Genomic DNA, 13,720 nt, shown 5'->3' with positions numbered 1-13,720 from the left:
GAGTGACGTATCTGAAGCTAAAGCCTATCTAGGAATGAGAGGGAATCTGGCAGGAAGGTTTGAAGTTACATTTGCATTGACAGATGAGCTTCAAGACAGTGGCTGGGACTCTGACTGGTTAGTGGATACTTCCCAGCAAGAGTGGAAAGTGAGGCTACATAACAGCAAACCTTCCAAAATAAACAGCAGTGATCTTCTGGGAAATATCAATATATTTCCTCTCCTCCCTATTGATGTTCTTTGGGAGGGTCAGAAGTGGGTACAGGCAGGGGGCAAGGTGTTAGTCAGATATCCAGGCAAAAAGCCATTTAGAGGAGAGATTTTAGCTGAAGGGCCTGGATCTACTGTTTATGTATTATTAGAAGGAAAAGATAATCCGCTTTGTTTTCCACTCCACAGGCTGTCTCCGATTTGATCCATAGGAAGACCAGAGAAAAGTGGTTACATGATGGAAAGAATGACGGAAGATCGCAAGAGCTGTGGAGAGGTGGAGAGCAAGGTCTTTGATGTATTACAAGCCTGGACTTGTTTCTAAAAAACTTTAGAATGGACTTTCTAATGAACTTTTTTAGTTAAAGACTGAAACACCTTCTCAGTGACAGAAATGGGAGGTGTTGCATTTAAGTAAAATTAATGTTTAGAATAAGTTTAAAAAAAAAAAATCTAGGGCGGAATGTGTTGCGTTTGTTACAATATGATTTTTTTTATTAATCAGACTTACGATACATGGGACATAACATTACACAATAGTGGTTGGTCATAGAGATATTGTCAGTTTCTGTCTTGAGTAGATTTCTTAAACAAATGCTGTTTTATACAATGGGGGTAAATATCATTGTTGTATTGTATTGTTACAGTTTTCAACAGGCTATTGTCTCTATTGATACAGTACACAAGAAAGAGATTTAGTTGTTTGAAGTCCTTTCAGCTCTCAAACTGAAAGAATGACTGTTAGATTACTGTCAGGTGTTGGCCTGATTAGACAATGGGTATGTAGATGCAGTTTTCAACAGTCCATTGTTTCTACAGCTACAGTAAACAGGCATGTTTTCTGTTGTTTGGTAGCTATGACAAACAGCCTGACACATAAAAGGGGGTGAGTAGGGACACAGACACAATCACACCATCATGCTGTAACATCTGACGCCACTCATGATAGAAGAAACTTGCCTGATGCTCCAGGAGAATCATTGCCAATGGAGATCACGAACATACAGTAACAGAAGATAAGTAACCTTTAAGTGTATTTGTACTATTATAGACCATAGGCTGTTCAGTTTGTTAGGCATTTTTGCTTGTTATAGATATCTGTCAGTCTTGTATTGTATTTCTAAGATTGTAATAGCTTTGTATGTACAGCATCTTTGTATAGTAAAGCACATTTACACTGCAGAAATCTCAGCTTCCTTGCTTATACAACAGAGTAACCTTGCTAGATAGATGTAAGCAAAACATGCACTTGGATGCCAAAAATAAACATGCAAATTACACATTAGAAGGGTCTCCCTGGGAGAATTAATGATGGATAAGGATCTGGGGGTGCTTGTAAATCAAAGACTTAGCAATAGCATGCAATGTCAAGTCACAGCTAACAGAGCTAGCAAAATACTGGCATGGATTAAATAGATCATAAATTCCAGAGATAAAGCAATAATTCTACCTCTTTGCAAAACAGGGTATGGAAATATATAGCGACAAACTTTGACAGTTCAAAATCTCCATAGGCGACGTTTTAAAAATTCCTACAGGTTACCAGTTTTAAGTTACAGAGGAGGTCTTTTGCTACAATTATTGCTCTCGCTCCAATGGACGCAGCTATACCTCACATGTGTGGTTTGAACACCATTTACATATGTGGGTGCAACTCCCATATGCATTCACTTCTGCACGCGATGATATGGCGCTTAAATTTTTTTTTCTTATTTATTTTCCTTTTTATTTTTACACTGTCCTTTTTTTAAAAAAAAGTTGGATCACTTTTAGTCCGATTACAAGGAATGTAAACATCCCTTGTAAGAGAAAAAAAGCATGGCAGGACCTCTTTAATGTGAGATCTGGGGTCAAAAAGACCCCCAGATCTCACATTTACACTTAAAAGCAATAAAAAAAAACTGTCCCTTTAAGGCTGATGGGCGGAAGTGATGTTTTACGTCGCTCCGATCCTCCAAGGCATAGAGTCGATTGGGGACCATCATGTCCTCATTCGAATTCCTGCTCATTAGGCCAAAGGACCAGATCGTCTCCGCCGCTTCCAACGGCTCCGGTATGCGATGGAAACGCCCAGGACACAATAAAAGTGATCTTGTGGCGAATCCGCTGCCAAGACCACTTTTATCTTAAAGTGGACCACCCGCTGTTTAAAAAAATACTAGGGTTATGGCAGCTATCTGCTGCCATAACCCCGGTATTTAAAGTCAAAGTACCAACGTATAATAACGACGGCGGGCAGGCGGTCCGTAAGTGGTTAAGAACCTGGCTCCTGGGTTTGGTGTGCATTTTCAGTGGCTAGAGTAGGGACAGGTCACACGTTTGTCAGGGACAGTGTTTAGCATCAGATAAAGGTAGTAGGGAAAGCGCATGGAAACGCAATCCTTCCTGGAAGCTTTCCCGCTTTGATGCAGACCGGTCAGGCCGCATTCCACTCTTCGAGACAGATGCTGATGGCACCTCTGACTGAACACTCGCCATACTGCTGCTTTGTTGTTACAACTTGTGAGTGCTCTTGGTCGGGTTTCCTTCCCGCCGGCCTGTTTGTATTGCTGCACTTCTGTTTTATTAAATTCCTGTTACTACACTGGACTCTGTGTGTTTCCTGTCGCCACATCACGCTGCACCTTCCCACACACACACACACACACACACACACACACACACAGGTTGAACTGGATGTACCAGTGTCTTTTTTCAACCTTCAATAAGCTATGTAACTATGACATTTCCAATATAGAACTGACAAGGAAAGTTCCATTATGAAAACCTACTTTCAAATTCAGGCAGAGGATGTAAGTCTGGGTATGATATCAACAGTCTCTCCCTTTCCTTCTGCTCCTGCAAGCATCCTTGTAGTTCTGTAAGCTGCTTGGTCACCTCTGACACCGACTTCTCAATTGTCACCTTCTCCTGCTGAAGTATTCTCACCACATCCTACAGCCAATAAATTAAATTAGTAGGATATACCTGCTGTAGAATAGCAGAAACTGCCAAGGGTAGAATTTTGACAGGCAAAATTCCTTCTTTTGGGAGACTAAAGCTGGTTACACATTATATAGCTTTTGTTGTTCAATTTCCTTTAGAATTACCTTCAACTATGTAGTACAAGGGCCAGCCTGATTGCATACAAATTGAAAGTGTTTAGGTGTGACCTCATATTATATGGTTTTGTTATATCTAAAGGAAAGTTGTACAAGAAAATTGTATAAAAATCATATAGTGTGTAGCCAGCGCAATTCTTGTATGTGGCAGTACCTGTTGATCCTTCAGTTGTCTCTTCAGGTTTTCCTCCTCTTTTTCTATTTTTTCTATTTGCTCTTCCAGCTTTCCTTTTTGCTCTTCTGCATCATCCAAACTGCCTCGTAGGTCCTCACACTCTTGAGATAACCGATCCAACTGCTGCAACAAGGATTTCTGCTTTGCCTGCAGGGACTGGGGTTCGTTGGAAAGGGGGTGAAGTCTATTAATGGACAAGCAGAACACTGCAACAGATATTTGTCTGCTAAAACTCTACTGAACTGGAAGGGACTATTCTCAATGAAAAAAGCCACAAAACAGCAGCGTAAGGCAAAAAAACCTATGCATTACGGTGCTTAGTTATATACAGTACGTATTAAAGGCATTCTCACTACTGAGGCTTAGGTCTTTTTAGAATAACAGTAAATACTAAAATATACTAGTTGCATTCATAACAATAGGTAGGTTCTGAACTGTACAGTTTATCCCTAGATGCTATTACTACCCAGGGCCGTAGGCAATTTTTATCCTGGGGGAGGGGGAGAGATTTCAATCCCTGGAACAAAATGAAAAAAATAGGCACCACACGCGGGTGTAGGTTAATTGTGATAAACTTCTTCAATGTTGATTGAGGAACACACAAGAATTCAGAAACAGTCAGGTTATACTGTTGTTTTTTTGTGTCCTAGGAGGTTGGATATTCTTTGTTCAGCTCTGATGAAAATTGTCTTACCGTTTTTTGCTGACCTTCCCACTTTTGTGGAATTATTCCCTTGGTGCCTTCAACCAAGATTTTGTGCTACAACACTGATATTTTTTTTTGTTGGTTACCTAAATCAAGATTCCTTGTTACACAGCTGTTTGAGCAGGTTTCTACATAGCAGCTATCCAGATTGGCTCAGCAATAGCTTTGGAGGTTATACCTAGACTTCACAGGACTGGACCTGCAGGGCTAGCCTTGAATGTGATCTTGGGGCATTGGGATCTATATTGTGGCGCTTTCCAGACCTTAGTGTATTGTGTAGTACTGTATATGATTGTGTATACAGAAGTTTTTTTTAAAGTTTGTTCTTTTCTATTAGTTGAACTAGACATGCTTGTGTCTTTTATAAACCTAACTACGTGTCGGTTAGCCGTGGAGCGCTTGCCAGGTCTAGAGCTGTGGCACAGCCCAAGGTGTGACCCTGTCTCTAAAGGCTCAATTAGTAAGTAGGGCCAGAAGAGCTAAAGCTCGGGGAGATACTTTACTATTTCATTTTTCCCAACACTGCCTGTTTTGTCATGGAAGGGGTAAAGGCTGAGAGATCAAACACTGACAATATCCACTAGGTGGAGTGCTGCACACTTGGCACTTCCTCTTCTGCTTTTCAGCCTAGAGGACGCACCATGCCACTGTTGCTTCTGGTCACCTCAAGCTGCCTGAAACCCTCATCAGAACCACTTTCTCAATTTTGTGAATATTTGAGGTCTTCACATTTGGGCAGCATTGCTTACCATTATGCAGTATAATCTGAAACCTGAGACCCCTATTTTTATAGGGTCATCATCCTTGGAGTCTCCCTGAGCTGTAGCAGATGAAACTGATGCACCTCATGTCCATAGGACCTCCATGTCTGTCCTGAACTTTCTATCTTTTTGTGCCCACTAAGAGCAATCCAGACCTTATGAATGCTCTGTCTGCCTTTCTCTGACCTTCCGGAGCCATAAGTCACACAGGCCTGTAATCTCTGTTGCCGTTTCTGATTCAGAGTCCCAACAGTCTATCTTGAGTGAAGGTGTTTTGTGGTTACCACATTCTCCTGCAGTTGACTGGGATGTTTTCTAACCTTACTGATTCAGCAGACTTTTTTTTTTTTTTGCTGCCCATTTTACATTGTTGATTTACTGTCAGTGGCTGTTGCCCACTGCTGGACTACTTTTATACATCCTTCAATGGAAGATAGAGAAAAAAAGATTTTACAGTAATACAAAAATCTTAGCTTTCATTTAGATGGTTGGGGGCACTCACCTCTTTCTGGATCTGAAGGTTCTCTCCACGAGCCCGTTCTTTAGATACAGCCTCTTCTGATTCATGTAGTTTCTGAAGTGTGTTGTCTAGTTGGACTTTTAAATCATTCATTTTCTTTTCCAGAGTAGAGACCTCTTCCTTGCTCACCATATTTTGCATCTCGTTTACCAGTCTTTGCCTGGATAGTTCTACAGAATATAGACCATTGAGTATGGACCAATTCATAAACATTTTTCATTCACTGATGCACTTGAAAGAACAACATACAAAAACAATATGCTTTTCAAATAAAGTGTATTTTTTTTTACTAAACAGTAGTGTTAACCCTATTTGTCGCCTTTTTTTTTTTTGCACATTTTAATACAAATTTTAGGCCTGAAGATTACTTAAAACATCAAACACAATATAATAATATATATATTATAAAAGATAAAATATGAGATTGCATTAAATAGATACCAAATACAGTGCCTTGAAAAAGTATTCATAACCCTTGAAACTTTCCACATTTTGTCATGTTACAACCAAAAATGTAAATGTATTTTATTGGGATTTTATGTGATAGACCAACACAAAATGGCACATAATTGTGAAGTGGAAGGAAAATGATGAATGGTTTTCAATGTTTTTTTTACAAATAAATATCTGAAAAGTGTGGCGTGCATTTGCAATTAGCCACCCCGAGTCAATACTTTGTAGAACCACCTTTTGCTGCAATTACAGCTGCAAGTCTTTTTGGTTATGTCTCTACCAGCTTTGCACATCTAGAGTGACATTTTTGCCCATTTTTCTTTGCAAAAATAGCTTAAGCTCTGTCTGATTGGATGGAGAGCGTCTGTGAACAGCAATTTCCAAGTCTTGCCACAGATTCTCAATTAAATTTAGGTCTGGACTTTGACTGGGCCATTCTAACACATGAATATGTTTTGATCTAAACCATTTCATTGTAGCTCTGGCTGTATGTTTAGGGTAGTTGTCCTGCTGGAAGGTGAACCTCCCCCCCAGTCTCAAGTCTCTTTCAGACGCTAACAGGTTTTCGTCTAAGATTGCCTTGTATATGGCTCCAGCCATCTTCCCAATAAACTCTGACCAGCTTCCCTGTTCCTGTTGAAGAAAAGCATTCCCACAACATGATGCTGCCACCATGTTTCACAGTGGGGATTGTGTGTTGAGGGTGATGTGCAGTGTTCATTTTCCGCCACACATAGTGTTTTGCATTTAGGTAAAAAAGTAAAATTTTGGTATCATCCGACCAGAGCACCTTCTTCCACGTGTTTGCTGCGTCCCCACATGGCTTCTCGCAAACTGCAAACGGGACTTCTTATGGCTTTTTTTTCAACAATGGCTTTCTTGTTGCCACTCTTCCATAAAGGCCAGATATGTGGAGTGCACGACTAATAGTTGTCCTGTGGACAGATTCTCCCACCTGAGCTGTGGATCTCTGTAGCTCCTCCAGAGTTACAATGGGCCTCTTGGCTGCTTCTCTGATTAACCACTTGCCGACCGCCTCACGACGATATATGTCGGCAGAATGGCAGGGGCAGGCAGAATCACGTACCTGTACGTGATCTGCCTCTTGCGGGCGGGGGGTTCGATCGGACACCCGGTGCCCGAGGCGGTCAGCATTTGTCCCCCGGCGATAGGAGGTGAGGGGGAGGCCATCCATTTGTGGCCCCCCCTCGCGATCGCTCCCGGCCAATAGAATCATTCCTCTGCTGCTGTATAGTAAACAGCAGCAGAGGAAGTGATGTCATCTCTCCTCGGCTCGGTATTTTCCGTTCCGGCGCTGAGGAGAGAAGACATCAATGTGAGTGCACGAACACACACACACAGTAGAACATGCCAGGCATACTTTACACCACCCATCACCCCCCGATCACCCCCCCCCCCGTCACACTGACACCAAGCAGTTTTTTTTTTTTTTCTGATTACTGCATTGGTGTCAGTTTGTGACAGTTATGCCCCGTACACACGGTCGGACTTTGTTCGGACATTCCGACAACAAAATCCTAGGATTTTTTCAGACGGATGTTGGCTCAAACTTGTCTTGCATACACACGGTCACACAAAGTTGTTGGAAAATCCGATCATTCTGAACGCAGTAACGTAAAACACGTACGTCGGGACTATAAACGGGGCAGTGGCCAATAGCTTTCATCTCTTTATTTATTCTGAGCATGTGTGGCACTTTGTCCGTCGGATTTGTGTACACACGATCGGAATTTCCGACAACGGATTTTGTTGTCGGAAAATTTTATATCCTGCTCTCAAACTTTGCGTGTCGGAAATTCCTATGGAAAATGTGTGATGGAGCCTACACACGGTCGGAATTTCCGACAACAAGGTCCTATCACACATTTTCAGTCGGAAAATCCGACCGTGTGTACGGGCCATTAGTGTGGTAGGGCAGTTAGTATTAGCCCCCTTTAGGTCTAGGATACCCCCCTAACCCCATCCAATAAAGTTTTAACCCCTTGATCACCCCCCATCGCCAGTGTCACTAAGCGATCATTTTTCTGATTACTGTATTAGTGTCACTGGTGACGCTAGTTAGGGAGGTAAATAAATAGGTTCGCCGTCAGCGTTTTATAGCGTCAGGGACCCCCATATACTACCTAATACATGTTTTAACCCCTTGATTGCCCCCTAGTTAACCCTTTCACCAGTGATCACCGTATAACTGTTACGGGTGACGCTGGTTAGTTAGTTTATTTTTTATAGTGTCGGCACCCGCCGTTTATTACCTAATAAAGGTTTAGCCCCCAGATCGCCCGGCGGTGATATGTGTCACCCCAGGCAGCATCAGGTTAGCGCCAGTACCGCTAACACCCACGCACGCAGCATACACCTCCCTTAGTGGTATAGTATCTGAACGGATCAATATCTGATCCGATCAGATCTATACTAGCGTCCCCAGCAGTTTAGGGTTCCCAAAAACGCAGTGTTAGCGGGATCAGCCCAGATACCTGCTAGCACCTGCGTTTTGCCCCTCCGCCTGGCCCAGCCCAGCCCACCCAAGTACAGTATCGATCGATCACTGTCACTTACAAAACACTAAATGCATAACTGCAGCGTTCGCAGAGTCAAGCCTGATCCCTGCAATCGCTAACAGTTTTTTTGGTAGCGTTTTGGTGAACTGGCAAGCACCAGCCCCAAGCAGCGTCAGGTTAGCGCCAGTACCGCTAACACCCACGCATGCACCGTACACCTCCCTTAGTGGTATAATATCTGAACGGATCAATATCTGATCCGATCAGATCTATACTAGCATCCCCAGTAGTTTAGGGTTCCCAAAAACGCAGTGTTAGCGGGATCAGCCCAGATACCTGCTAGCACCTGCGTTTTGCCCCTCGCCCGGCCCAGCCCAGCCCACCCAAGTGCAGTATTGATCAATCACTGTCACTTACAAAACACTAAGCGCATAACTGCAGCGTTTGCAGAGTCAGGCCTGATCCCTGCGATTGCTAACAGTTTTTTTGGTAGCATTTTGGTGAACTGGCAAGCAACAGCCCCAAGCAGCGTCAGGTTAGCGCCAGTACCGCTAACACCCACGCACGCACCATACACCTCCCTTAGTGGTATAGTATCTGAACGGATCAATATCTGTAGCATACCAGCGGCCTAGTACACCCCGGTCGTAGTCAAACCAGCACTGCAGCAACACGTGGTGACGTGGCGAGTCCCATAAGTGCAGTTCAAGCTGGTGAGGTGGCAAGCACAAGTAGTGTCCCGCTGCCACCAAGAAGAAGACAAACACAGGCCCGTCGTGCCCATAATGCCCTTCCTGCTGCATTCGCCAATCCTAATTGGGAACCCACCACTTCTGCAGCACCCGTACTTCCCCCATTCACATCCCGAACCAAATGCGGTCAGCTGCATGAGAGGCATTTTCTTTATGTCCTCCCGAGTACCCCTACCCAACGAACCCCCCCAAAAAAGATGTCGTGTCTGCAGCAAGTGCGGATATAGGCGTGACGCCCGCTATTATTGTCCCTCCTGTCCTGACTATCCTGGTCTTTGCATTGGTGAATGTTTTGAACGCTACCATACACTAGTTGAGTATTAGCGTAGGGTACAGCATTGCACAGACTAGGCACACTTTCACAGGGTCTCCGAGGATGCCATCGCATTTTGAGAGATCCGAACCTGGAACCGGTTACAGTTATAAAAGTTACAGTTACAAAAAAAGTGAAAAAAAAAACAAAAAAAAAACACAAAAATATATATAAAAAAAAATAGTTGTCGTTTCATTGTTCTCTCTCTCTCTCTCTATTTTCTCTCTTTTGTTCTGCTCTTTTTTACTGTATTCTATTCTGCAATGTTTTATTGTTATTATGTTTTATCATGTTTGCTTTTCAGGTATGCAATTTTTTATACTTTACCGTTTACTGTGTTTTATTGTTAACCTTTTTTTTGTCTTCAGGTACGCCATTCACGACTTTGAGTGGTTATACCAGAATGATGCCTGCAGGTTTAGGTATCATCTTGGTATCATTCTTTTCAGCCAGCGGTCGGCTTTCATGTAAAAGCAATCCTAGCGGCCTCTAGACTGCTTTTACAAGCAGTGGGAGGGAATGCCCCCCCCACCGTCTTCCGTGTTTTTCTCTGACTCTCCTGTCTCAACAGGGAACCTGAGAATGCAGCCGGTGATTCAGCCAGCCGACCATAGAGCTGATCAGAGACCAGAGTGGCTCCAAACATCTCTATGGCCTAAGAAACCGGAAGCTACGAGCATTTCATGACTTAGATTTCACCGGATGTAAACAGAGCCATTGGGAAATTGGGAAAGCATTTTATCACACCGATCTTGGTGTGGTCAGATGCTTTGAGGGCAGAGGAGAGATCTAGGGTCTAATAGACCCCAATTTTTTCAAAAAAGAGTATCTGTCACTACCTATTGCTATCATAGGGGATATTTACATTCCCTGAGATAACAATAAAAATTATTAAAAAAAAAAAAATGAAAGGAACAGTTTAAAAATAAGATAAAAAAGCAAAAAAAAAAAAAAAAAGCACCCCTGTCCCCCCTGCTCTCGCGCTTAGGCGAACGCAAGCGTCGGTCTGGCATCAAATGTAAACAGCAATTGCACCATGCATGTGAGGTATCACCGTGAAGATCAGATCGAGGGCAGTAATTTTAACGATAGACCTCCTCTGTAAATCTAAAGTGGTAACCTGTAAAGGCTTTTAAAGGCTTTTAAAAATGTATTTATTTTGTTGCCAGTACACGTTTGTGCGCAATTTTAAAGCATGTCATACATTGGTATCCATGTACTCGGCCTAAGATCATCTTTTTTATTTCATCAAACATTTGGGCAATATAGTGTGTTTTAGTGCATTAAAATTTAAAAAAGTGTGTTTTTTCCCCAAAAAATGCGTTTGAAAAATCGCTGCGCAAATACTGTGTGAAAAAAAAAATGAAACACCCACCATTTTAATCTGTAGGGCATTTGCTTTAAAAAAAATATATAATGTTTGGGGGATTCAAAGTAATTTTCTTGCAAAAAAAAAATAATTTTTTCATGTAAACAAAAAGTGTCAGAAAGGGCTTTGTCTTCAAGTGGTTAGAAGAGTGGGTGATGTGTGACATAAGCTTCTAAATGTTGTGCATAAAATGCCAGGACAGTACAACCCCCCCCCCCAATGACCCCATTTTGGAAAGTAGACACCCCAAGCTATTTGCTGAGAGGCATGTCGAGTCTATGGAATTTTTTTTTTGCACAAAGTTGTCACTAAATGATATATTGCTCAAACATGCCATGGGAATATGTGAAATTACACCCCAAAATACATTCTGTTGCTCCTCCTGAGTACGGGGATACCACATGTGTGAGACTTTTTGGGAGCCTAGCCGCGTATGGGACCCTGAAAACCAAGCACCCCCTTCAGGCTTTCTAAGGGCGTACATTTTTGATTTCACTCTTCACTGCCTATCACAGTTTCGGTGGTCATGGAATGCCCAGGTGGCACAAACCCCCCCACCTCAAGAAATGACATAGGCAGTCATAAACTAAAAGCTGTGTAAATTCCAGAAAATGTACCCTAGTTTGTAGACGCTATAACTTTTGCGCAAACCAATAAATATACGCTTATTGACACTTTTTTTACCAAAGACATGTGGCCCGAATACATTTTGGCCTAAATGCATGACTAAAACTGAGTTTATTTGATTTTTTTTTATAATAAAAAGTAGAAAATATCATTTTTTTTCAAAATTTTCGGTCTTTTTCCGTTTATAGCGCAAAAAATAAAAACGGCAGAGGTGATCAAATACCATCAAAAGAAAGCTCTATTTGTGGGAAGAAAAGGACGCAAATTTTGTTTGGGTACAGCATTGCATGACCGCGCAATTAGCAGTTAAAGCGACGCAGTGCCAAATTGTAAAAAGTGCTCTGGTCAGGAAGGGGGTAAATCCTTCTGGGGCTGAAGTGGTTAATGCTCTCCTTGCCTGGCCTGTCAGTTTAGGTGGACGATACAAAAAATCTAACCAATGTAAGTTAAAAGGTAAATAGTGGCGCTAAGTAATATACCAACGCATAGGTAAGTATTACGCACCCAATGAGTAGTGCAGTGCAAACATGAGAGAAAATATAGTAATATAAAAATAGTCAATATAATAAGACAATAAAGGCAAAATGGTATCTTCGTGATGAGAAGTTCAGTTGATAGACTGATCCAACAACGCACCATGTGATCACTATCGTGTCTCCACTCCCCAATTAGATGTACACTCACCAGCATTAATTGCCTCACACTCTCGTGTTTGGTATATAAAGCAGTGAACCCCTCAGGGTCAAGAATGTCCCATAACAATGGTTCCAAGTATCCAGAGACCCAGAGGAATCCGTAATATATGGAAGAAAATGAGACTCCAAATAGTGTAATAACGTCAAACATTGGATTTATTAAAATCACATGGCCTTTTGTTATTCTGAAGAAATAGCTGTTTCTTTGTATGTGTCCATTTGAAAAGTGAATCTAATGGGAGTGACTCTATAATATATTATTAATCAGCTGTTGCACTTGCAGGGTTCATTGCAACCTGCTTCCTGCTGTGTGCAGTCTGCACCACCTACAGCTCAAGGGGTATGAATACTTTTTCAAGGCACTGTATGTATGTATACTTGAACAGATTAGTGCTCTTTCTGCAATTCATTTTTGTTTGCCAATATTTCCCCTATTTCACCATTGTTCACTTTTTGCTTCTTTCGCAGCTTTGAATTCTTTCTTGTTTTCATGCCTGTTATGTGCAGGTTAATAAGCAGCAGTAAAAAATGTAACCAGGTTGTAACTGTCTATAAGTAATAATGCAACTGTGCAGCTCATAGCAACCACAGGAGAAAAGCAGTGCATATACTGTAAGTTCACACATCCTCGTGACACACCCTCAGAGGAAGTTGAAATGACAAAATGCGCCAGTGGGTGGTTATACGTAGACCGGAAGTGACATCAGTACGTCAGCCGGAAGTGATGCCGACTGCTGGACTCACAGTAGACGAGCGTGGTGAGACGCTGGGATTAACAGCTATACTGTATGAGCGTGAGACTGATGTTCCTTTTGCTAATGGTGAGCACTGTTTAATTCTATTTTTATGAGTGTTTTTACTCAAGAGTTAATAATTTAATGTGTCTGAATGGGATTGCGCTATCTGGACTATCTTTTTTGAGCTTTAGCGGAGAGTGATTGCCTATATTGGGACTGAGTATTGCAGGCTGGAGAAACACCAATAGATGAAAGAGCTTTGCAGATTATGCGAGTTATGCCAATCAGTAAAATGAGAGGCAATTTTTTTTGGTAAGTGTGGTGTCTTGTGGGGAATGGTGGTCACCAGTCGTAACGTGGTGAAATGAGTGGACATTTGAGTGTGGATGCTGGGACAGTGTGGAGACACTTTCTTGGGTGTATAAAGGAAACTCTATCTGCTATTAACACAGAGGTGGACTGATGCCTTCATATATACTCAGTGAGGAGTAGAGCGCTGCCTGAGAATGTCTGATTATTGCTCTTTATTGTTTTTTAGATATATCATATATAGTAGCAGCTCACCATTTTGGAAGTTTGTGTGTTATTGTTTAACCCTCTAAGCGCAGAATTGTTTGAAGTTGCTATGTTCACACATGCTTTTAAATACATTTTTAATTGAACCTCACCTAGATCTCGGATGGTGCAGTGTTGCATTTTTAGCTCCTCTATCAGAATCGAAACTCTTTCTTCTAAGACTGCTGAGCCTAAATTAAACATACAAAATTAATTACAATATGCAC

At 42.0% G+C, this 13,720-nt stretch overlaps 1 protein-coding gene across 1 annotated transcript in view; it reads right to left on the bottom strand.

The window, feature by feature from the left end:
• Positions 1 to 13,720, bottom strand: part of CCDC157 (coiled-coil domain containing 157) — a 49,710-nt gene that overhangs the window by 12,928 nt on the left and 23,062 nt on the right. The window contains exons 5-8 of the mRNA XM_073630898.1: positions 13,607 to 13,684; positions 5,456 to 5,643; positions 3,466 to 3,642; positions 2,982 to 3,144 (exon numbers count right to left, since the gene is read on the bottom strand). Coding sequence (XP_073486999.1) covers positions 2,982 to 3,144; positions 3,466 to 3,642; positions 5,456 to 5,643; positions 13,607 to 13,684 — 606 coding nt within the window. The remainder of the gene's footprint in view (positions 1 to 2,981; positions 3,145 to 3,465; positions 3,643 to 5,455; positions 5,644 to 13,606; positions 13,685 to 13,720) is intronic.

Source organism: Aquarana catesbeiana, linkage group LG01 (assembly GCF_042186555.1).
Source record: "Aquarana catesbeiana isolate 2022-GZ linkage group LG01, ASM4218655v1, whole genome shotgun sequence".
NCBI classification, from domain to species: domain Eukaryota; kingdom Metazoa; phylum Chordata; class Amphibia; order Anura; family Ranidae; genus Aquarana; species Aquarana catesbeiana.
Note: the sequence above shows the minus strand (reverse complement) of the source record. Positions and strands in the feature narration are given on the sequence as shown.